Genomic DNA, 21,996 nt, shown 5'->3' on the forward strand with positions numbered 1-21,996 from the left:
TGAGAAGTCAGTTGTAATTCTAATGGGTTTACCTTTATAATTGATTTGTTGCTTTTCTGTAACAATTTTTAAGATTCTATCCTTGTGTTGGATTTCTGAGATTTTTGACTGTGATGTTTCATGGAGAAGTTTTTTTCTGATCATGGCTATTTGGAATTTATGCGTCACTTATCTGTATGTTAAATTCTTTCCCTATATTTGGAAAGTTTTCTGGTCTTTCTGTAAACAGTTTATTTTTATGTCATCATGCTATCTTCTGATTTTTCACTAATTCAAATTAATTTTAGATTAGTCTTCTTTGTATTACCTAGCAGCCATTGGATCCATTTTCCATGTCCCCTTGTTTCTTTTTTTTTTTCCAATTTTTTTATTAGAACATGTTTGCAGTACATGCGTTTTACAGTCAGCTTGGGGAGTGTCACGTGTATATAATATAGCTTGTTTCTTTTTTTAATTCCCTTCCCCTTCTCTTCCTTCCCCCTTTCTTCCTCCTCTAATTCCCCTTTCCCCTTTTTCATTCTTGTTGATATTACTAAACTTAGTTAATGTTTATGGCATATAGTGTTTATATTCATGGAGGTTATTAGAATCCTGTACATGGCTTATCTTTATTCTACTTATTTTCTCATGCCCTCTTCCTCATCCCTTGCCCTTATTTCCTTGGCATAAGTCATTTCCTTGTTTCCTTCTATCTTTCCTTTATTATTCTCTCTCTTTTTTATTTTTTTGGTACCGGGCATCGAACTCGGGTCCTTGCGCTTGCGCAGCAGGCGGCAAAACCACTGAGCTAAATCCCCAGCCCTATTATTCTCTTTGTTTCTACTCTGCCTTAGAGTATATGGTCACCTTAACGAGCCGTATCTTCTAGTTCTGATAGTCTATCCTCACATAGGTCCTTTCTGCTGCTCATACTTTCAGTAGAATTTTTTATCCCCTGGATTTTTGTTTGGCACCTTTTCATGGTCTCTAATTCTTTGCTAAATTGGTCATGGATGTTTTGAATCATTTTATTTAACTCAGCTAACTTTTCATTAGTATCTTCTGTAAGCTCACTAATCAATTTTGTTTATTGAGTCCATTATCTACTTAGTAACATATCTTTGAACTTGCTGGGCACATTATTGATCTTTTTTGTCTCACCTTTTATTGTTTCATATAATTCAGCTGTTTAGCTTTTGATTCCCTCACCATTCATGCCCCATTGATCAGCTCTGGTAGAGTTGGAAGTTTTTGGAGGGATTTTGTTGCCCTGTTTTCTCATGTTCTTATTTGTTGTTCTTCTGAGGGTTGTAGGTCAATTATAGTAGAAAGACTTTGTTTTTTTTTTTTTTTTTGGTACCGGGGATTGAACTTGGGTCCTTCCGCTTGCGCAGCAGGTGGCGAAACCACTGAGTTAAATCCCCGGCCCATGGAAAGACTTTGTTGCTAGTATGTAAATCTCTTTAGTTAGTGTCTGCCATCCAGTGATGCACTCTGGGCTTGGCTACCTGTAGGCCTTTGCCTCTGGCCCAAGATCTGACCACCTCTGTTCACTTGGGGAGGGGAGAAGAGGGTGTGGTGTGATCGGCCCAGCACCCAGTTCTCTGGGAATGAGCTGCACTATTGCTTTTGTTTTTGTTTTTGGTACCGGGGATCAAGCTTGGGGCCTTGCACTTGCGAGGCAGGCGGTGGAACCACTGAGCTAAATCCCCAAGCCCTGAGCTGCAGTATTGTTGATGAGACAGAGACAAACCAGATCTTTACATATAGTAAAAACCAATTAATAGCAATGAGTATTCCACCCTGGCAGTAGCAGTAAGATCGACAACAATAACAGAGTCCAAGACAAACTGGACAGTGACATGCCATAAGAACCAATAAAAGCTACCACTGTGCCACCCTTAATAATAGAAAAGAGATCTATAATAATAATACAGACACAAAAACAAACCAAATATTGACATACAGTAAATATCTACTAAATGTAACATCTGTACCACCATTAACAATAGAAAAGAATTCAACAATAACAGCACGGATTAATAAAGCTTAATAGTAATACTGGTAAATATAAAGGGGGTGAAGAAGGGGAAAATGAAAGAAGTAAAATTTGAAAAATAACAAAAGAGGTGAGAAGGAGAAAAGAGAAGTGAGATAAAGGATTCTATTAAAAGAAAATTTATAGAATTAGATAAAAGTAACAGAAAAGAACAAACATAAAAAAAGAAGACAGAAAAAACTGACAGTAAAATAAAGAAAAAGGGAGAGAGAAAGAACAAAGGGGAAAAAAGGAAAAGCAACCCAAATCTCAAAAAACCAATGAAGAAAAAGAGAAATGAGTCCCCCCAAAACACACATACACACACACACACACACCCCTGTGTTTTTTGAATGAGCTGTTTCTTTCCAGGGTCTGGAGTTTTGGAATTCGTCAGATACAGAGGAGGGATAGTGTTATGATTTGTGTCTAGATGTCCTCCCCAAGCCTCATGTGGTCATAGGTGGGGCTTTTTCAGAAGTGGCTGAACCTACAGTGTGTGATGCTGGATTAAGGGTGTGTGATTACTAAGTCAGTCCACTGATTGGCACCACCTGAACCCCAGTAGCCTCGATAGAGTATAAAAGGGGCAGAAAGAAGATGCTAAGGACCCTTGTTGCTTTGCCACCTTCTTCCCACCATGAACTGTTTCTCCTCTGTGATGCCCCTCTGCCACGCCACCCTGCCTTGGAGCTAGGTGACTATGGACGGAAACTTCTACAAACTGTGAGCCAAATAAACCTTTCCTCCTTTAACTTGGATATCCAGTATTTTGTCTCAGCAATGAGAAGAGTAACTAAGACAGATAGTGAGTCATTACTGAGATCTATATTGTTTCCCCACTCACAGCTCAGGTTTTTGTGTATGAATGCTGAATCTTGTCTCACTTTTTCTGTTGGGCATGGTCCGTCCTAGGTGTCCATGCTAGCGCTATATTCATTACAGCTATTCCCAGTTTCTGTGTTCCTCTGTGCAAAGTCCAAGTCATGGCTCTCTCTACCTAACTTTGAACCCTGTGGGTTTGTGAGCTCTAGCCCGCCCCCCACCCCTCCAGAGGCCCTTCTGTCTGTATACTCAAGGCAGTGGCAAGTGTCCAAGCCAATATCCTTGATCACATTGGCAGATGGAGAAAGCAAACAGACGAGCTCTGTGTTGGATGTAGGCAGTGGTGTGGGTGGGGTCAAGAAGTCCGCTGGGCTTAATACCAGTACTTTGAGACTCAGCCTCCTCCAAAGCCATACACAAGCTGCCTACCTTCTCAACTCAGAGGTCGGGGTCCCTGTGTCCTTCCAGCTTGAGCTTCAACTTCTCAGGGGGTCTATGTCTAGACGGTGCCCTCTCTATGACTGCCTCTTATGGCCATCTTCCACCACCCAGCCACTGTGGTAAGGTGACCCCAGAGACCTTGATGTATAATTGTTCCATTGCTCAGTCTTAAACAATTAACCCCTTTCCAAAATGGCTCCTGATTAAAGATTCCCAAAGATGGTGGGCACTGCAGTGAAGTTCTTCTCCAACTCTAGCCTGACATGTGGAAGGAGTCATTTTCAGAGTAAAACCTCATGCTGGTTTTTGCAGTTTACAATAACTGTGGACTTTTCTTGGAGCTAGTGCTGCCAGCCTGGTCTGTTGTTTCTCTCTGGAGCTGCTGGCCCTATCTGGACTTACCTTGTGTTAGCAGAGACCCATCCCTTTGCCCAGGACCCAGGGTCAGCTTTCCAGATTGATTTGTTCTTTCTTCTCTGTGGTTCTCTGTTTCTCCAGCTTATGTGCCATTTCTCAATTTCCTGTCAGCTCCCTCCCTACTCCTCTCTCCAATGAGTTAATGTTTTCCGGGTGTCTTGCAGATTCTGGAGAGGCTGTCACAAATGGTCTTTGATGCTGTCCCTGAAGTGGCAGGTGTGTACAAGCTAAGCTGTTGATATTTTGTCCTTTCTTAAAGAAGAGGTCAAGGATGTGAGATTTCTGAGACTACATCACTACATCTAGTAGCTGCCTCCATACTCTTTTGTGGGTCATTGACTTTGGGCTAGACAGTCCTGTATTGTCAGGTCGTTCAAGAAGCTCTGTGGAGAAGAGCCGAGGCCACCCCACCATGGCCAGTGTGGAACTGAGGTGTCCTGCAGATAGCCCTGTGGTGACCACCTTGGATGTGAATCCTCCAGCTCAGTCCTGCCCTCAAGAGATCTCAGCCCTGGCTGTCATTTTCACTGTAACCCCACCAGAGACCCTGAGGGTCTAGTTGTGGCACTCAGCTTCCAGACCTGCAGAAACTGTGAGGCAGCAAGTGCTTTGTTGTTTTCAGCAGCTAAATTTGGGGGTCAGCAGTAGATAGTTAATTCAATGTAAGAGGAGTCTGCTGCTGTACTCAGCTCTCAGCCCTCCATGTATCCACAAGCCCAAGCCATAGCAATGCTTTTTGCACTTCTGAACAATGTAATGGGTGGAAGAAGAAATTGAGAGAAATGAAAAAGAGACAAACAGAAGTGTACATACAAACAAAACAAAGAAAGAGGACAGGCAACCTACTAAAATCTGTATCTCACTTTTTTCTTTCCTTTAAAAAAATTGAGACAGGGTTTTACTTCATTGCCTCAGCTTGCCACAAACTCCTGGGCTCGAGAAATCTTTGTGCCTCAACCTCCTTAGTAGCTGGGGGTATAGGTACGTGTCACCAGGACCCAGAGATATATCTCGATTTTTAATCAGATGTAACAGTGTTATGGCTTGTGTCTAGAAGTCCCCCCAAAGCCTCATGTGGTCATAGGTGGGGCTTTTTCAGAGGTGGCTGGTCTAGAGTGTGTGATGTTGGAATTGATTCATGGTGCAATGCTAGACTCAAGGGCATTAGGATTAAGGGTGTGAGTGTTACCTGCTCTAAGTAGCCTGGTTAAAATAAAAGGGGCAGAAAAATGCTGTTAATGTCCCTTGCTTGTTTTGCTACCTTCTGCCTGCCATGAACTGTTTCTTCTCTGCAATGCCTGTATACCACCCACCTTGCCATGGAGCCAACTGATTATGGTCTGAAACTTCTACAAACTGAGAGCCAAATAAACCTTTCCTCCTTTAACTTTGGGTATTGAGTATTTTGTTTCAGCAATGAGAAAAGTAACTAACACAACAGAAAAATATTAGAAAAGAAGATGATGTAGTGATTTAGATGCATAGGAGTTTAGTATAATTATTAGGATCAGGAACTCTGCCATTTTAGCTGAATGGCCAAAGGTAAATTATATAACTTATTTTCATTATATGGAGATATTAATAATTAATACCACATAATTTTACATAATAAATGAGCTAATACACACTAAAGACTTAGTAAGGTAGCTGGCAAGTAATTTTAATTAATGCTCATGTTATTATTAACATAAATATCAGTCTACTGGATCATTGATACATAGAAACAGCTGATAAGTAGGAAGTATGGAACCGAGGTGTGGTGGATTAACTAATGGTCAACTTCGGACCCCAGCTGAACTGAGTCAGTGTGGTTTAGGCGTGGAAGATCCACCTGAGGATTGTTGCTGACGGCATAAGAAGAGAAAAGAAGGGGAAGATCATGGGCTGTTGATTTTTTAGGAGAAGCTTGCTGTGGTTGGTTCTTCTTATGCCAAGTTGGCTGTTCTTAATGTAGGAGGACCTCGGGACCTCGCTGTCACTGGGAATGGCTGCTGTTCTCGTCAGGGGAGCTCTGATCTTCACCGTGAGCATCACTTCCTGGCTCCAGTATAGATCCCTCAGCCTGTGGCACAAATCCTTCACCCCCTGGAGCAGGTTTTCTGGCTTCCACCACTGGCCTTTGGGCCTTCCCAGTGCAGATTCTTGAGATGGACAAGCATGAGACATTGCCGTGGGCTCTAGGCCTCTGGCTGGACTCATGGAAGACATCGCCGTGGGATCCAGGCCCTCAGGTGGATTTTGGGTCTCTAGTGTGTGGACAGATCTATTGCCCTCCTCTGCATTTGACTTTTTGGGTAAATATTATAAAATAAACCTATAAATCATGTGTCCCGTATTAAATCTATTCCCTTGCAAACCCTGACTACAACACAATATTCCTTGAGATTAATCTGTGATCAATTCATGGGGTTTAAAGAGTTGGATTTATAGAGTAGTTCAAAAAACTTGAAATTCAAACATCTATAGAATGTTAGATCATTGAACCCAACAAAGCAAAAATCCTGAAAAATACTCTGTTTCTGAACTTATTGAAAAGAATAATTCCTATTGCAGGAAATGGCAATAATAATACCTTATAGTATGCCTGATAAATTATACTTAGTATGTACTTACAAATGAACATATACCCACGAACTCAAGGTAAGTGCTCAGTAAATTGCAACTATTGTTACCATTGGCTGTGTAGCTCTTGCAGATGTGTTTCTGTTTCAGATGCCCACGCCCCTTGAGTGAGTCACTGCCCTCCCATGGGCATTAGCATGCGTTGCCTGTCAGTGAGCCCTCCAGGCTGAGGGACTCGTGACTTTTTTATTTAGCTGAAGAGAGACAGCTTCCGACCCTTCCTCCTCATCTGAATCAAGCCTCCATTCTTAACCTTAACCTTTCATCTCAGAATTTCTGCTTTGATGCTTCCCACTTCCTTCCTATGGTTACTTTAATCGAAGTGAGTCAGGTCTTACTAAAAAAATGACCACGGGCAGTCAGCTCCCACCGCTCTTGGCCAGTGCTGCCTGGGAGCAACATGGGAGGGGTTGGGGTTTGCTCGGCCTGTTCTTTCCCCTTACCCCACAAGTCACGGGCTTTGTGCAGGGCTTCCCCAGCCACGGGGCCCCCAACAGACCTCAGTCAGAAGCCAATCTTATGTGCCAGGTGCCTCAGGGAGGGGACAAAAAGAGTGGCTGCTCGAGTCCTTGGGGACCCTACTGAATGGACCAATTTGCCTATATTCTAGTCTCTCAGATCTAGCCCTGTTGCCTCTGATCTCAGCTCAAGAGGACTTGATAGGAGACTTTGGTTGTTATTACCAATAGCAACCACCTTCGGTCAGTGGGACCTTCTCTTAGTGCTGGAAGCCATGCTAGCCCTTTCTCTTGGTCATCAGGATAACCCAGGCAAACTTGCACTTATGCTCTGGATCTTTTAAGATTGAAGAAGCAAAAACAAACAAAAACTTCCCAATCAAATGGCAGTAAAACATGTCCCTTCCCTAGCTTTCTGATTTTTGTATGTACAGAGTCACCTTTTGTAGCCTTAGAAGTCAATGCAATCAGCAGTAGTGGCGCACACCTGGAATGCCAGCACTCTGAGAAGCTGAGGCAGAAGGATCACAAGTTTGAGCCCATCCTCGGAAATTTGGCTACCACAAAAAAAAGTCAGCATGCTCTTTAAGGGTTAGGGTTGCATCTTAAAGGATGGGGGTATGGGGAGGCCATGGCAGTGTTTGCTGTTGGCCTTAAAGTAAGAATCCTGATCGTGCTTGGAGCTGCCCCTGTCTCCTGGAGAGGTGCAGGCTCCCTTTTTCTGGAATGTGGAATACATTTCCTCGATCTCTTCTGTCTTCTGGAAGCTTTGAGTGGACACTTTTAGTCAGACAGGACTCAAAGGACACCACAGCATGATTTGAATAAAAATCCATTTATTTTTTTCAAAATTAAAATCTGCTATGAAGACAGACAAATAATACAACATTCCCAGAGGAATTGGATTACTTCTCGTTAAAACTGAGTTCTATTAGAACCAACTTACGGCCATTATAAATAACACGCAAGCCACAGCTTTCAAAACGGAGCGGCTGGAGGGTGAGGTCAGAGGAGTCCCTCTGAGCTGCTGGAAAGCTAGTTATCAAGAGAGCTCCCTGGTTTCTCTGCCTAAGAGGGGGCGAGTCTCTGCAGGGCTCCCAGAGCCCCAAGACGGGCGGGGCGTAAGAGAAACCAGAGGGAGGCCATGGAAAAAAGCTCAACAGCTAGAAAACAACGTGGTCCTGCTTGGAATGGAAGCTTTCATTGGCGCCCCCCAGGAACATCTTTTTCCTTATATAAATTACAAATGTCCACAAAACACTCAAATACCATAGTGTGTTACCCTAGGGAAGCTTAAGACAGGTGAAAATAATAAATACTGAACCAATTATAATATTGGGCTTCTTTCTAAAGAGTTCACAAAGAAGCTCAGTAAATAAATAAGAATGGGTAATAAATATTGTAGGAGAGAGGGACAGTGGGGTTCTCCAAGGAGCTGGTCCAGGTGGCCCAGAACCCTGGACTGGCTTTCGGAGATCTCCAATTTATCACTCCGAGTCCAACAGAGGCACCATCCTCAGTGCTTTAGTCTGCTGCCTTCTCTGTCATGTAGGCTTCGATGTAGTTGATGAAGATGTCAAACTCACTCATGGCTTTGTAGACACCTTTCTCCTGGAGCTGTGTAGGCAAATAAGAAGCACATGGTTGAAACTCTACCAGAGGACCAAGGGACCGTTCTTGCATCAGCTGGGAACTAAATCCTGGGAACATGATGATATACCGAAGGCTGTGCCTGGACTTTGGCTCCACACAGCCTTGAGCGCAGCCAGTGTGTAGAAGGAGGAGCACTCAGTCTGTGCACCAGGGCCTTCCAAATGTGCTGTTTCAACCTTTTTAAAGGTCATGTGTTCACTTGGTGCTTATGCAGAATTTGATGAAAAGATATTAGAGGAAGCAGTTTGAAAGCAAGACAGGGAGGCTTTTTGACGTTTATGTTCACCCAACAGCCGGAGCAGACCCTGCCCTGCCACCTGGCCCGCTGTCAGGGCATTCCTGCCCCAAAGATGTTGGAGCCTGCCCCGTGTCTGTCCGCAACCCAGGAAGAGGACATAGGCCACATGGCTTCTGAGAAACTAGGTATAAGAGTTCGCAGGCAGTTGGACGTGTGAAACCCCATTTGATTTGGGAGTTAGTGTTCTCAGGCACCTTTGGAGGTGTGAGGGGCAGATGGAAAGTGAACCTGAACTAAGTCTAGGTAAGTGAGAATTCTGCTTCCTGCTCATTGTGAGTTTGGGAGAGTCCAGATTGATCCCCAGACGAGTCTGTGTGTGCACATGCACGTGTCAGCTTCCTGCACGTGTCAGCTTCCTGCACGTGTCAGCTTCCTGCACATGTGGGTTCAGCCTGGACTCCCAGCAAGCACTTTCTGAGCTTTCTGTTTCCTTCGTCACTCTCCCCAGTGCCCTGCTTGCAGTGTTCTTAAGCCGGCTGGCTGGTCCAAACCCAAAGCCTGCAAAGGTGGGGAGCAGTCATTCAGAAACCCCAAAGACGATTTGCAGACAGCAAGGAGAAGTGAGGCAGCTGCTCCTCAGTGGCTGAGGGGCCACACCACGCCCCAGGTCCTCACACTGTCTCCGCAGTGCAGGAGGGCTGTGGCTCGGTCACCCTCTGCCCTCGCCCTCGCCCCGGGGCCTCGGCCGCGTTGGTGTCAGGGTGTCAGCGTCAGCGTGCGCTCCGTGCTTACCTTGCTGAAGGCGTCCTTCACCTGCTCCACCGCTCTGCTTTTATTTTCACAGGGAAGGAACCGGTGCTGCGTAGGAAAAGACAGTGTTGATGGTGGCTCCTGCCTCCTCCTTTCCGTAGTAGTTGTGAGACAAACTGGTAGCTCGAAGCGTGGCCAGATTCATCCAGAATGCGGGCCCCCAGGCCTCCCAGGGAGAACCCGGCCCTGGCCAATCCTTGCCACTACCCCACGACAGGCGGGAAATAGCCAGGGACACGAAGTGTCCGCCTTGGGAGCTGGCGAGGCTTGGGTGCGAACCCAGCCGTGGCTTCCCTCCCAGAATCCCTGCTTCCTGTCTCATCGCTCTCCTTTAATCTCCAGGGAGCACTTTTAAGTGTCTCAGGAATGGAGACCCAGTCGCAGTCCAGGGACCAGACCTTGTGCATAGCCTCGTTCTAGAAGCAGATACCACCTGACTTTCCGGTATCAGTGAGAGGGGAAGCGCCCATCAGTGGTGCAGTGCCACTTCAGATGGAAAAGCAAATGGTCTGGGGAGTTATTCACAGACTCACCCTGGGGACAGGAGATGCTGCCCTTCTGAGAAACCAGGGACAGTCCTGGGAGGGGGGTGTTCTCCCCTAGAGGCTCTGCTTTCCAAAGAGTGAGAGGTGGGAGGTGTCCCCTCCCCTACCTGGGGGCCTCAGCTCCCAGCCCAGGGCCTGGATCCAGAGAGTGCTGGACTCGGTTCACAAAGAGAGGGGAGTTGCTAATAACCCACAAGTGACTCACAAATAACAGGAAAGCTGTGTGCAAATCTTCACATGGAAATGCCTAGCAGCCACCCCCACTCCTGCCTAGAGAGAAATGAACAAGAGATCTGACTCCAGTGCCCTGACAGTCTAGGTCTGCGTGTGTCTCTGGCCGTGCCTGGCCTTGCTGGGCCACAGGAGATGGGACACTGGGGTCGGCAAGGAGAGGCCTGGCCTGCTACTCACACAGCGCCGCAGCTGCAGCCTGAGAGTCTTGAGCTTTTCCCCCAGGGAGTTCACGTGCTGCTTGATGTCTGGGTCGTGATTCTCCGCCTTGGGCATCACCTCCACCAGGTAGAACTGGATCATCTCCGACAAGGCTTGGCAGCCCAGGTAACCCTGAGAGCAGGAGCCAGAGGGATGGGAGTGGTGTGAGGAAGAGCTGCTGCAGCCAGAGGGGACAGCTTTGTCCCTAGCGACCTCCTGAGCCAGCTGCCTCCCCAGGGCTGAGCCCTCTGTAATCCTGGCTGTGGGCAATGTGCTGAGTTAAGGTCTTCCCATTCCCACTTCTCCCTTTCAAAGCGAAGGAAGCAGACCCAGCTCCCTGCAGGCAGAAGCAGCCTCCCTTCCCTGATAGTGCTACACATTTCCCACTCACTGCCCAGCCTCACCTTAAAGTCCTCCAGCAAAGACTGGCTCAGCAGCGTGTTGTCCAGTGGATCCTTTGTTTGCTGCAAAAACAAAAGGCAAGTGAACAGGAGGCTTGGGGGAAATCCCTGAAATGCTGTGTCTTTCAAATACCTTTTTTTGTGTACTTTCTAATTTGTAATCCATGTTGCCCTGGCCCAGAAAATGAAAAGAGAAATTTTAAAAAGAGGATGCAATGTACTGCAATCAGTAGTTAAATCAGATCCACTCCCTTGGGACCAGCTTATTTAAAAATTTTGGCCAGTTTGGATGGGAAGGCAGAAGCCTGGCTCAGTCCTGGCCATCCTGCAGAGCCACTTCCGGCTTGAAGGAACTTCTCAGACTAACTTTCCAGGGTTAAGCCCCTGTGCGTGCCCTGCTTGCTGCTTTGCCTTTTGCCTGCTGTGGACCTCCAGCTCCAGCACTAAGAGTGCTCTGGGAATGGAAGCACTTCCCAAGGCCAGTTCCCCCATGCATAATGCTGGCCTCAGCCTCAGAATTTCTGGTCTAGCGATTCTCCCAGAAGAGGCCCTGCATGTTTTCCTGCCCCAGGATAAGGCAGAGCATCTTCCCCTCTGATCAGACCTGTCTTCATTTCTCTCAGCCAATACAGTATCGAGAGCCAAGGAATCTTAGAGAAAGTTTCTGAGCAAAGGAGAGACATTGCATTTGCCTTGTAGGCGGCTTTCCCTGCACATTTGCCGCATAGTCTAGGGGTAGCTTAATTCACTAAACTTGTGTCTTAGTCTGAGACTCTCTAAGAATTTAAATCTGAGGGGTATGAGTGCTGAGGATGGAGGGGAGAGGAGGAGGAAGATGAGAAAGATTCTTATAGCTTCAGCAGAATGGCTACTTCAGGCAGTCCCAGGAAGAAGGAAGGACAGGAGGGCATGATACTCACAAAGAAAGTCTTCACTCTGCCAAAGGCAGCTCGGAGCTCTTGGAGCATGTGGGGCAGGCCGGCTGGGAAGCGGGTGCAGGAGTCCTTAGACTGGGTGTCCATGCCTTGGCTGGCCCTGACCCCAGCCAGTAAGACCAGGCAACACAGCAGTGCTGAGCTGGGCATGGCGGAACTGCCTCCTTTTGCAAGGCTGCCTTGTGGTTTGGCTTTGCAAGAACAAGCCCCTGACGTGCAGCCCTTCTCTTCTTGTGTCCCTCTTTTATACTGTGGGTTCAGTGAGGCCTCCCCATTGATGAAGCCACAGACTCATATTTCCTGGCAAAGGTTTTTTTTTGACTCAGGCCCCTCCCTTCCCTAGACCTCCCTAATTTTGTATTTGTCGAACTTATATTTTAAAATTTTTGCATCGTAAGCAAAAGGACTCAAAATGAACTTCTGCATTATTATAGCTATTTTTAGAATGGACTATACCTCTCTTTTTTTTTGAATAACTTTTCAGCTTCTCAATTAAAAAAACAGTTGATTTCCTGGGGAGAGCAGCTGTCTGTACGCAGAGGCCCACAGCTGTGAGTTCCATTCGCGTGCTCCTAAGTCACAGTGACGTGGACACACTAGCCATCCCAGAGTACACTAGGATTGAGAAATCACCGGGCCTCCCCTCGACCTGTGTTGAGTACCCAAGACTTCTTGTCGACTTGGAACGTCACCTTAGCTCCCTGGGACTCAGTTTCTCCAAGGCGAAATGAAGGGTTAGATCCTCAAAGCTCCCTTCTAGTTCTTCCGTTTTATGTTCAAGGACTGTCCCTTGAAGAGACTGGGTCCCTCTAGGACAGGCAGGGTCAGAGATGGGCTTCCGTTCCCTCTAGAGCCCTGGCCTCACTGTAATTCCCAGGTTCAAGTTTCCGCTGCCTCTGTTCTCTCGCCCTGGCCTGGGTAGCTGGGAAGTAACACTCCACTTTAGGGTGAGTGGATGGAGGCTCAGAGATGTCATGTCACCTGGCTGCCGAGGGAGGGCAGTGCCCTGCTCCCCACAGTCCCTGTGGGTGGAAGGACATGGGACTGGGTTTCTTTCGCGTCTATGACTGAAGCCTACAGCTTGAGAGATGGGGAAGATGGAGCAGAAATAACAAGGAAACCCAGCCAGCATTCCCTGAAGGTGGGATGGAAGGGCCTTTTCTTTCCGCTTCTCTGTCCCCCTCCCCATCCCAAAGAAGACCTAGAAACGCAGCCTCAGACTTGCACGTGTGCGCGTGTGTGAGAGGTGACACCTCACCCTCATTTAGGGAGCATCGGGGCAGGGAGCTCAGGACTTGTGCAGAAGCTGGGAAAGGTTCTGGGCTCTTGGATTGTGCATAGACTCCCCCTCCCCTGCAGCTGCTGCAGGGGCTTCTCCCACCACCCCAGTCTACAGAGCCACTGGGACTCTGCCCTGGATTTGCCACTTTGTACGCAGGGCAAGTCACCTATCCTTCCTGCATCTGTTTTCCATCTGACCTGGGGGGCAATGGTACCTGTCCTCTGCCTGCCAGGGGGCTTTGGACCGTGGAGTGCAGCCCACAGTGTCTGTTTCCTGCGGGGCACTGGGCATCTCTGCTGACACCAGGCTCTGCGCCTGCCCCACTGGAGGACACTGTTATGCCAGAGCAAGGGAGGGGCGGTATCCTGGGTCCGGCCAGTCTAGAGTGAGCAGGAGGGAAGGTCGAGGGGTCAAGGTGCACCTGAGAACTTAACCTGCTGTGGTGACTTGTGGATCCGGAGCTGGGGACTGTGGCCTCTCCTCCCAATGCTTTGGGCAATGTTGTCACAAAACAATTGTCAAGGGAAAAAAGAGGCTTCCAGAAACTGGAATGGACCTAAAATCAGAATTGCTGCTCCTGCTAGAGTCCTACCGTGCTGAGTTCTGTATCGGCAACCGAAGATAACCCTGGGGCTGGGGTTCCTACCACGTCAGTCTTTCTCTTTCCCTCCTGGCTCCTGGTTTTCCTGGGTCGTGTCAGCTGTACCCACTAGGATCTGAGTATTCCCGGGATGGATGTGGCACTGCAGATCATCAGGCCAGGGTCTGAATCCCAGGTGGGGCTGTAGCGCCTCCCTGACCCAGGCAGCATGGTTCCCCTCCATGGGTTCCCTATGGTGCCCTGTGCTCACCCCACTGTGAAATCTGCAACCCTACTTCAGTGTCATCTACGCGAGCTCCTTGTTGTGTCGTCGGCTCTGAGCTCCCTGATCAGGACCTTGTTTTATTAATCTTTGTGTGCCTGGCAGCCAGCACTGAGTCCCACCCACAGAAGGTGCCAGCTCCATCTGGGATTTACATAACAGAATGCTCGGGGAGCCTGAACCAGGGCTGGAGGGTGGGCCATCAAGGAGGCTGGTGCTGGGCAGAGGCGAGTGCTCAGAGAACAGAGAGAAACACAGGGAGACGGCAGCATGTTTTACATTTTCTTCTTGTAATTTGAGACATATATGTAAACACATGTATGCACCCCAGTGGCAGGGAGAGGGAGGAGGGTAAGAGCCATTTCTATATTTCCTTAACCCATCACCCATTAAATAGGGTTAAGGTTAGGATCTAACTTCTCAGTTTGCCATGAAATTATCCCTGGCCATTTGTCCACACAATTTTCTCCAGCCATTTGTTGAGTAGATGATCCTTTCCCCATCGACTTGAACTCTGTCTTTTACCATCTTACAATTTTGTAATCTAAATGGTCAGACGTAACCGCAGGAAAGTTCCTTGATGCAAGTCCTTATTTAATCAATGGAGATGCTATCTGCCCTATAGCACATTTCCTAGTATTGATGCCAAGCAATAGGAACACACACTTGAGAAAAGTGAAGACCAAGCGCTTTTACAAAACAAGAGAGACCGGTAACTCATGGATTCTAAGGCTCGGCAAGAACACAGAGAATGCCTGTATCTCAAGGCTGTAAGCACGTCTGTTCATCTGAAAAGTCTGTTGGAATATACTGGGAAAATCTCCAAGCCCGAAGGCCACATCTGAGAGACATAGTGCCAACAACTGGATGCTAGGGGTTTGAGCCTGGGTGTCAGTAGGAGGGAGAAGGGAGGGACAGCCACCAGTGAGTGAATGGGGTGTCCACCTGGTGCCATTTGTTCCTGTGAGTTCAAGAGGATGCCTAGTGTCCGGGGCTCTGTGAAGCTAACTTTCTCATACAAGAAGTTACAGAGCACAGTGGTTCTTCCCTGGAGGAAAATCCAAATTGCTTGGTTTGGTGCCACAGTTGCACAAAGGGGAATTCCGCATTGGCTGTCGGAGATCAGCCCTTCCGCTGTGGTTTGGAGTGTGTGAGCAGCCACCATCCTTGGAAGGGCACCCAGTCCAGTTTGCACAACCCCAGGGTCTCACTCCACCTCGGCTCCTCCGAAGCGTCTGACCACCACGCCTTTCTGAAGTACCCCCACCACCAGGCCAAAGCCAGAGGAGCCCAGAGGAGGACACTGCCTTCAGTCCCTGTCCCAGCCCCCACCCAGCCACACTTCCTCTATGCGATGCCCGTGGAGCCTCTTGTGGCAAAGCCCCCAAGAAAGCCACTGCTCAGGGAGCCAAGGGAGGTTATTCAAGGGAACACTAGACATTTCAGACTAAATGTCCTGGATAAGAAGAAATGAAACTCCTCTTATCAGGCTTTCAACAAATAACTACTGATGGTAAATAGGAGTCAGGCCTCCCAAAGATTCTGCATCAGCACAGCTGTCTCCCTTCCCCAGGTGGACACAATCCCGCAATCCCACCTCTCCTGCCTGCTCCCTGCACTGACCCTGGCTGAGCCCTGAGTCCTGCGACCCTGGATTCCTCGCCCTCACTTTGTAGCCCCAGTGCCACCCCAAGGGTTCTACTCATCACCGGATCCCTGGCTTTTTCTTCACAAAGAATTCTTCAGTGCACCCACTGCTCTCAATTTCTGTCCTCACTACCAATGACTGCTTCGAACTTCTGTCTTGTCTCCCGTGGACTAAAACAATAATGTTTAGTTGGTCTTCTAATATCCATTCTCTGCTGTCCTCCATGCTGTGGTCAGAGTACTCCCCCCAATCTGGTTATGCCTGTCCTTCTGCTTAAACTTTTCAATGACTTCCCGATTTCCTTAATACTGCTTAGGCTGTCTTTTATCGTTTGACCCTGCCAATCACTTCCACTTCAACTCCCAGCCCACTCCACTTTCATTTGTAATCTAGCCTCATTAGTTTTCTTTTCTTCAAATGAGTCATGGTTTCTACTACCACAGGGCCTTTGCACATGCAGTTCTCCCTTCCTGCTCACTCTCTCTCTGGCCTTCGGCTTTCAGTTCAGATGCTACTTCCTCCGATGAGTTTTTACTGGTTCCTCAGTCCAGGTCAGGTCCTCTGGCAGGTCATTTCAGCTAGCTTTGTTGGTTTCCCTCCTCCTCCCTCCTCTCCGATCCTTCCTCTTTCTTTTCTTTTTCTTTCTGTTCTCCCTCCCTCCTTTTTCTCTTTCTGGTGGTGCTGGGGATTAAACCCAGGCCTTTGCTCTGATCTATACCCCCATGCCCTTTTATTTTCAGGCAGGGTCTCCATAAGTCACTATGTTGTCCAGGCTGGGTATGAACAACTTGTGATCCTCCTGCCTCAGCCTCCCAGAGTGCTTAGATTACAGGTGTGCGCCACCATACCTGGCCCTTGTTTCTTTCTTATATGGTACTTATATCCGTTCGTAATTTCTCATGCGGCCATTTGATTATTTTTGGTCCCCCTCATTACTACAGCCAGCCCAGGGCAGGACCACATCTGGTCTGGATCATCATTGTTTGCTTATTACGTGGCACAGTTCCGGGCACATCCAACGTTCTCACCGCATAGCTGTCGGCTGACCGAATGGGCTGAGGGTCTGCTTCCTAAACGGTCCATACCCGAGATGCTACAGTCTGTTGGAGTTCCACATCATGTAAAGTAGAGGATAAATGCTTGGGGGAAACAGCTAACTTCACAAACCATATGCCTATTCCCACGATAGCTTTTCTAGTTTTTACAAAATTGATCTGGTTACTAATCAGTGCTCTCCCATGCAATGTGAAATCCCTACGATTGGTGGAATTTTAAAAGTGTCTTATTTCTAGGATGCCAGAGGAGGGGCTTTAGACATGATCCAGTCCATACTCCTATTTTACAGGTGGGTAAGCAAAAGCCTGGAGAATAAAATGACTTTCCCAGGTCCTAACTCAGGTGGAATCAGAACCCAGTTCTTCTTCTTGAATCCTTGACTTGGAACGTATCACATCGGTCTGAATATTCGAGCCTGCACAAAAGGCTGGGTGGGAAGGAGGTGTCTAGGGCATGTGCAGCCTGTGGGTCTGCAGTGGGGAGGAGAAGCTGAAAGTCTGTGAAAATCATTTTCCTTCCACCAAATGATTGTCACCGGATTTGGGCTCAGGCGCTTGGCCTTGTGTTCAGTATTTTTGTGTAAGGGAAATGATCAAGATTTAGAATATTTTCAGACAGAAGAATGTTTTTACAAATGTAACTTGTCCTTGATACCCTATTGCAGTTGTGTTAAAAGCCTAGTTTGGCAGGCCTTCTCCCTGTAAGCAGGCTCCGTACAGGACCCCTGCAGCTCCGACTCCTTCCAGAACCTTTTTATTTTTATTTTTAGTATTTTATTTTATTTTTTTACAAAAATAAATTTTTATTGAAAGCAGTAGAGTCTGAGCAGGAAGACAATACAAAGAATGAAAACAATGTAAACATCACTACATTCAGCTCAGCCTGATTGAGCGCTGAAAAACCAGTTTAAATGCACTATGTGCCCTTACTAGCAAGATACATTAATTCTATTTTACACAGACAATGCACTCTAATTTTGGTTAAGAAAAAATATTTTATCGAAGTCGATCCCAATGCCAAATACTGGCATCATCACAAACAGCTATAAGAATGCTGCTATCCCTGCTAAAACCGGTTTGTGGTTTTGTTTATTTTTTGGTCCCGGGGATTGAAGGCAGGGGACCCATCACTGAGCTGGATCCCCGGCCCACAGCACCACATTTATGATGAGTCAGTGTTGTACATTTGGCTTATGAGGATTGACTTCTAAATCCCAAACATTAAGTTTGCCAACTTGATTGCTCAATGCAAGCATCTTTTGCCAGAAATCCATAGAAAATCTCATGTACCAAATGTCACACTGGCTGTAATCAAACTGCCCAAGAATAGTCACATTAGACTCACTAGGTTTAATTTTATCTATATCATCTTCCATTTTGCCAGGTTTCCAGCACACAATGGCATTTTCACAGGACTTGGAACATATCAAATCGCCTAACCATCGCACACTATCAACATAATTCCTACGTAGGTCTCTGGTAGAAAAGTCAGGAAAATGGATTTTGTGGGAAATAAATGGCCTGTTAGTTTTATCTGGGTTATAACCATAAGACTCTTTAATTGCATTCATCATTCTCTTTGAAGTGATCCTCCAAAGTTTAAGAGAGTGACTATACCACAGGACATTATTTTTCACCCAAAAGATCATAATCAACACTTAGAACTTCATCTTTGTGCCCTAGAACCTTTCTAACAGAGAGAGCTGAGTACTTCCACTTTGCCCATGGTGATCTCTGTCTCTGGAATGCACCAGGGACTCTAAATCTTTGACAATATTGTCTTTGACAATATTGTCTTTGACCTTGACTCACTCCATGTGTGTGCAGTATGCTTTGGGTGCACAACCGTATTCCATCTGAGTGCTCCTCCCATCCAGCTCTGTCCCTGTGCTCCTCCTGGCACTGTGTCAGCACATGAGCCCATCCTAGGTCCTCACCCAAGGGAGCAGGCCGAGGGAGTGGGCCTGCACAGCTGTGCCCAATGTTGAGCGAGGTCCCTAAGGCAGCTGCACATGACCTGTTTGGACGCAGGATCCTCTCACAGTCATAACAATTATTAAAGATCTTTCAAAGAGCTTTTACTTAGATGGGTTGCACCCATCAATGTTTATCATATTAGAAACAAAAACCGAGACATTTACCCAAACCTACTTATGACATCATTTTAAAGTCATAAACAGTAATAAACCTGTTTCTTAGTAACATGCACACTATATTTTCAAATGAGATATAACAATTTTCCAAACCAAAGCACATTTATTGAGAAGAGAGGCAGTGTTTTACATTTGTTTTCTGGTTTGATAGAAGCTGGGTTCTCAATTCTGCTCCCACTTTTAGTGTGCTGCTAAACATTGCTTTGCTTAGAGGATCTGAAGAAAAGCCAGCCTCGCAGAGATATACAGTATTTGGAAAAGAAACAGCCTCCCGGGGTTCCTGGGACCACCCTTTGAGAAACCCCTTCAGGGCTTCACAAAAATCTCTGGGTGGGATGAATGATAAGGAATGATCAATGTGCGGCCTCAGAGAGGCACAGGGGACCCACCCCTGGGCACCTGGCCCTGGTGGATAAGGGAGTAGTCCAGGTCTGTTCACTTTCAGAAGGGCCAGTGTGGTCCGCTCAGCAGCTCCCCTGAGCAAATGGTAGTCATGGAAACCAAAGCGCCTCCCTCACGGGCTTTGTGGTTTCGAGTCAGAGCCCACGGGAGTTTTGGGGCTGACTTGCAGCACCCCAGCTTTTACTGTAAACCCTTCCCCAGGGCCGGGTTCTCAGGTTGGGCATGGAGGGGGGCATAGACTCACTGCCGGTCTCCCCTGCCAGCTGATGGAGGCTGCACCTGCCTCTTCCACTTTTTATTTAACCCTCTTCTTTTCTGCTTCCTGCTTCTGAGGGGCCACCTTCCACTGTGATTCAGAATAACACACCACAAAATTGTTCAATGAACTCCAGGAACCCCACTAAGGTTCTGATTCTTCTTTTGATGATCACTTCTGTGCTTTGTAAGAAATGCTACTCTTTCGGATTCTTAAAGGGAATCCCTGCTTCAGCTTTTGGACACTCCCAGATTGCTCTCAGTAAGCACCCCGCGGTCAGGAGCCTCAGCCAGAGGTTGGGAAGCAGCTGACTGATCGGCTTGCTGAAAGAGTGGCCAAGAGCCGTGCGGTAGACCACACTGACCTCAGGCAGCGGAGGCTAGATCCACCTTCCCCTGTGCTCCCCCAACCCTGCCCTGGATCCAGTGTTCTGTTGCTGGGGGCCGTAAGATGCTCCCCAACTTTGGATTTGTCCCTGCAGCAGAGCGAGGTGGTCAAGTGCATGGGCCCTGGAGTCAGACTGAATTTGTACCCCAGCTCTGCTCTTCGCCATCCGGGGGAAGCTGGGAAGTTGCCGAGTCCCCCTGTGCTGCAATAGTCGCGCAGGGTCGGAGAACATCACAGCTGCTGGCTCTGGGAGGACTGACTGAGGCGGGAATGTGCACAGTGTTTAGCTGGACTCCCGGCACCTCTGAGATGCCGTGAGCATGTTCTTGGGTTGACCAGATGCTCAGCTACTAGAGCTGGCTGGATGCCTTTGTCTGTGAAGTTGAAGACTTGGAATGGAACAGGTTCCCACCCCAGTGTCCTGAGGACACTACAGGGGCAGAGGAGCCAGCACCTCGCAGAAAGAGCTCTGGCTCAGCATGTAGGATTTGGCTTCCAGCTTTGATCCTTGTACCACGAGACCCCAGACAAGTTCCTTCTTATTCCCAGCCTCATTTTCTGCATTTCTAAGTTGGAGGCTTGTCAGAACAGCCTTTCTAGTACGCTTTGCAAATCTACAATGGTGTGATGTCCTCCTCCCCCGCCCTGTACCGCCTTGGCAGGAGTCAGTTGGTGCATTTGGTTCTGATGCATAATTTCCCTCCCTGCTGAAACTCCCAGGTCAGCATGCGACAAGATCCGCTTGGGTCTCTTCCAGTTCATAGCTCCTGCGCAGCACTGGAAGTGCCATTCTGTAAGAGAGACAAAACCTTTCCTTTGGGCAGCTTTTGCGTGTGTTCACCTGTATTTCCTTCTCGCCATCCTGGCCCCGGCACTTTGAGGTTGCAGTTTCATTGTGAGTCAAGCGTGCTGAGAGCAGTGGAAACCAGGGGGGGACTCCAAGCGGTAGGAGGACATGATGCTGCCTTTTCCTCAAGAGCGTGGCTGTGGGTGTGGGAGGGAGTGACCGCCTTCCGGAAGTAGATTTCCCACACTGACTGATGGTGTCAGTGAGGAAAGAATATTACTGGAAAACCCTAGAGAGCACTGTGTACCTCTTTCGGAAGGGCCTTCTTCATATTCTTGAGAAATGATCTACCTAAAATGTGCCCTGAAATGTAGGTGCCATTTTGATGCCTGCTGTGGGGCAGGTTGATGCCAAGGAGAAAGCTTCCGGGTGTGTCCTGACTGAGGTGATGGTTTTTCTTTGGGAGCTGGATTCCTCTGACAGAGCACAAGAAGGCCAGGTTGGGTGCTATTTCAGTCCTGGGGGGCCATCTGAGGCTGTAGACTGTGAGGCATTAAGGTCCCCCAGCCCCTCCATTGTGTCCCCTGGGGAACAGCAGAGTAGGCGAGGAAGAATGCCTAAGACTGGAAACAATATTGACCTCTGTGAAAACCAGTCCCATCTCACAGGCTCTGAAGCAGCAGATTCACAGCTCCATTCGGAAAGTCCAGGGAGAAGTTGGGCTGAAGGCCTTCAGAAGAGGGGTGGAGCCAGAGTACACTGGCCACCTCCAACTTAGAAGTGCCTGTTTACCTGAGGGGCAACCATTAGTTCTTCTTTATCTGTGCTGCTGAAAAATTGTTTATGAAATGATCGTCAACTTCCAGAGAGCCAGAGGGTCAAATGCAGAGGTGGGAAAAAACTAGAGGAGGGAAGCAGGGACCCTCTTCGGTACACTGCCCCCGGGGAGGCTGAGTTCTACACAGGTTGGGGATGAGCTGGGTGGGGTCAGCTGAGGCCATTTGATTAAGTGCCATAAAGACAGCGGTTTCAATGAAGGGCCTAGAGTCCCTAAGAGAGGAAGGAAAAGGGACCTCTCAGGGAAGGGTGGGTCCCGGGAGAGGGAGTACAGTCTGATAGGAGATGACCCAAGACAATTTTGTCTATTCAGGTATTGCTCAAGCCTGGTCATATGTTTAGCAGGAAGGAGAAAGTCTCCTTTGTAAATTTCATAGAACTCAGTTCCCAAGAGCCCAAACTGAGTTTGGGGCTGTTTATAGTCTGACCCCATTGCATTGAAGACTGAGAACAAACCAACATTGAGGGGGAGTTTTCATGAAAATATTATTCCAAGTCCTAAAAGAGTAGCTCACAAACATCTGTGCAAAAG

The 21,996-nt window shown here is 47.7% G+C and overlaps 1 protein-coding gene and 1 pseudogene across 1 annotated transcript; both read right to left on the reverse strand.

Moving 5' to 3' along the window:
* Positions 1 to 7,597: 7,597 nt before the first annotated feature.
* Il10 (interleukin 10) lies at positions 7,598 to 12,060 on the reverse strand. The gene is made up of 5 exons (XM_004862282.3): positions 11,780 to 12,060; positions 10,863 to 10,922; positions 10,438 to 10,590; positions 9,464 to 9,529; positions 7,598 to 8,397 (listed from the first exon to the last, which is right to left on the reverse strand). Exons 1-5 carry the CDS (start codon positions 11,942 to 11,944, stop codon positions 8,305 to 8,307), a joined length of 537 nt encoding a protein of 178 aa, XP_004862339.1. The 5' UTR covers positions 11,945 to 12,060; the 3' UTR covers positions 7,598 to 8,304.
* Positions 12,061 to 17,615: 5,555 nt separating this feature from the next.
* Positions 17,616 to 21,996, reverse strand: part of LOC147823196 (polycomb protein EED pseudogene) — a 34,339-nt pseudogene continuing 29,958 nt past the window's right edge.

This window comes from Heterocephalus glaber, unplaced genomic scaffold (assembly GCF_053883595.1).
Source record: "Heterocephalus glaber isolate CG9 unplaced genomic scaffold, H.glaber_assembly_v1.0 deba00001600, whole genome shotgun sequence".
Classification (NCBI taxonomy): Eukaryota; Metazoa; Chordata; class Mammalia; order Rodentia; family Bathyergidae; genus Heterocephalus; species Heterocephalus glaber.

Bases quoted from the DNA above. Each gene is read 5' to 3' on its own strand.
- Il10 (XM_004862282.3), bottom strand. From the start codon at position 11,944: ATGCCCAGCTCAGCACTGCTGTGTTGCCTGGTCTTACTGGCTGGGGTC. The intron at 10,923-11,779 runs GTGAGTATCATG...TTGTTTTTGCAG, and splicing joins GCAGAGTGAAGACTTTCTTT to CAAACAAAGGATCCACTGGA. The intron at 9,530-10,437 runs GTGAGTAGCAGG...TTTCCTACGCAG, and splicing joins GGCTGCAGCTGCGGCGCTGT to CACCGGTTCCTTCCCTGTGA.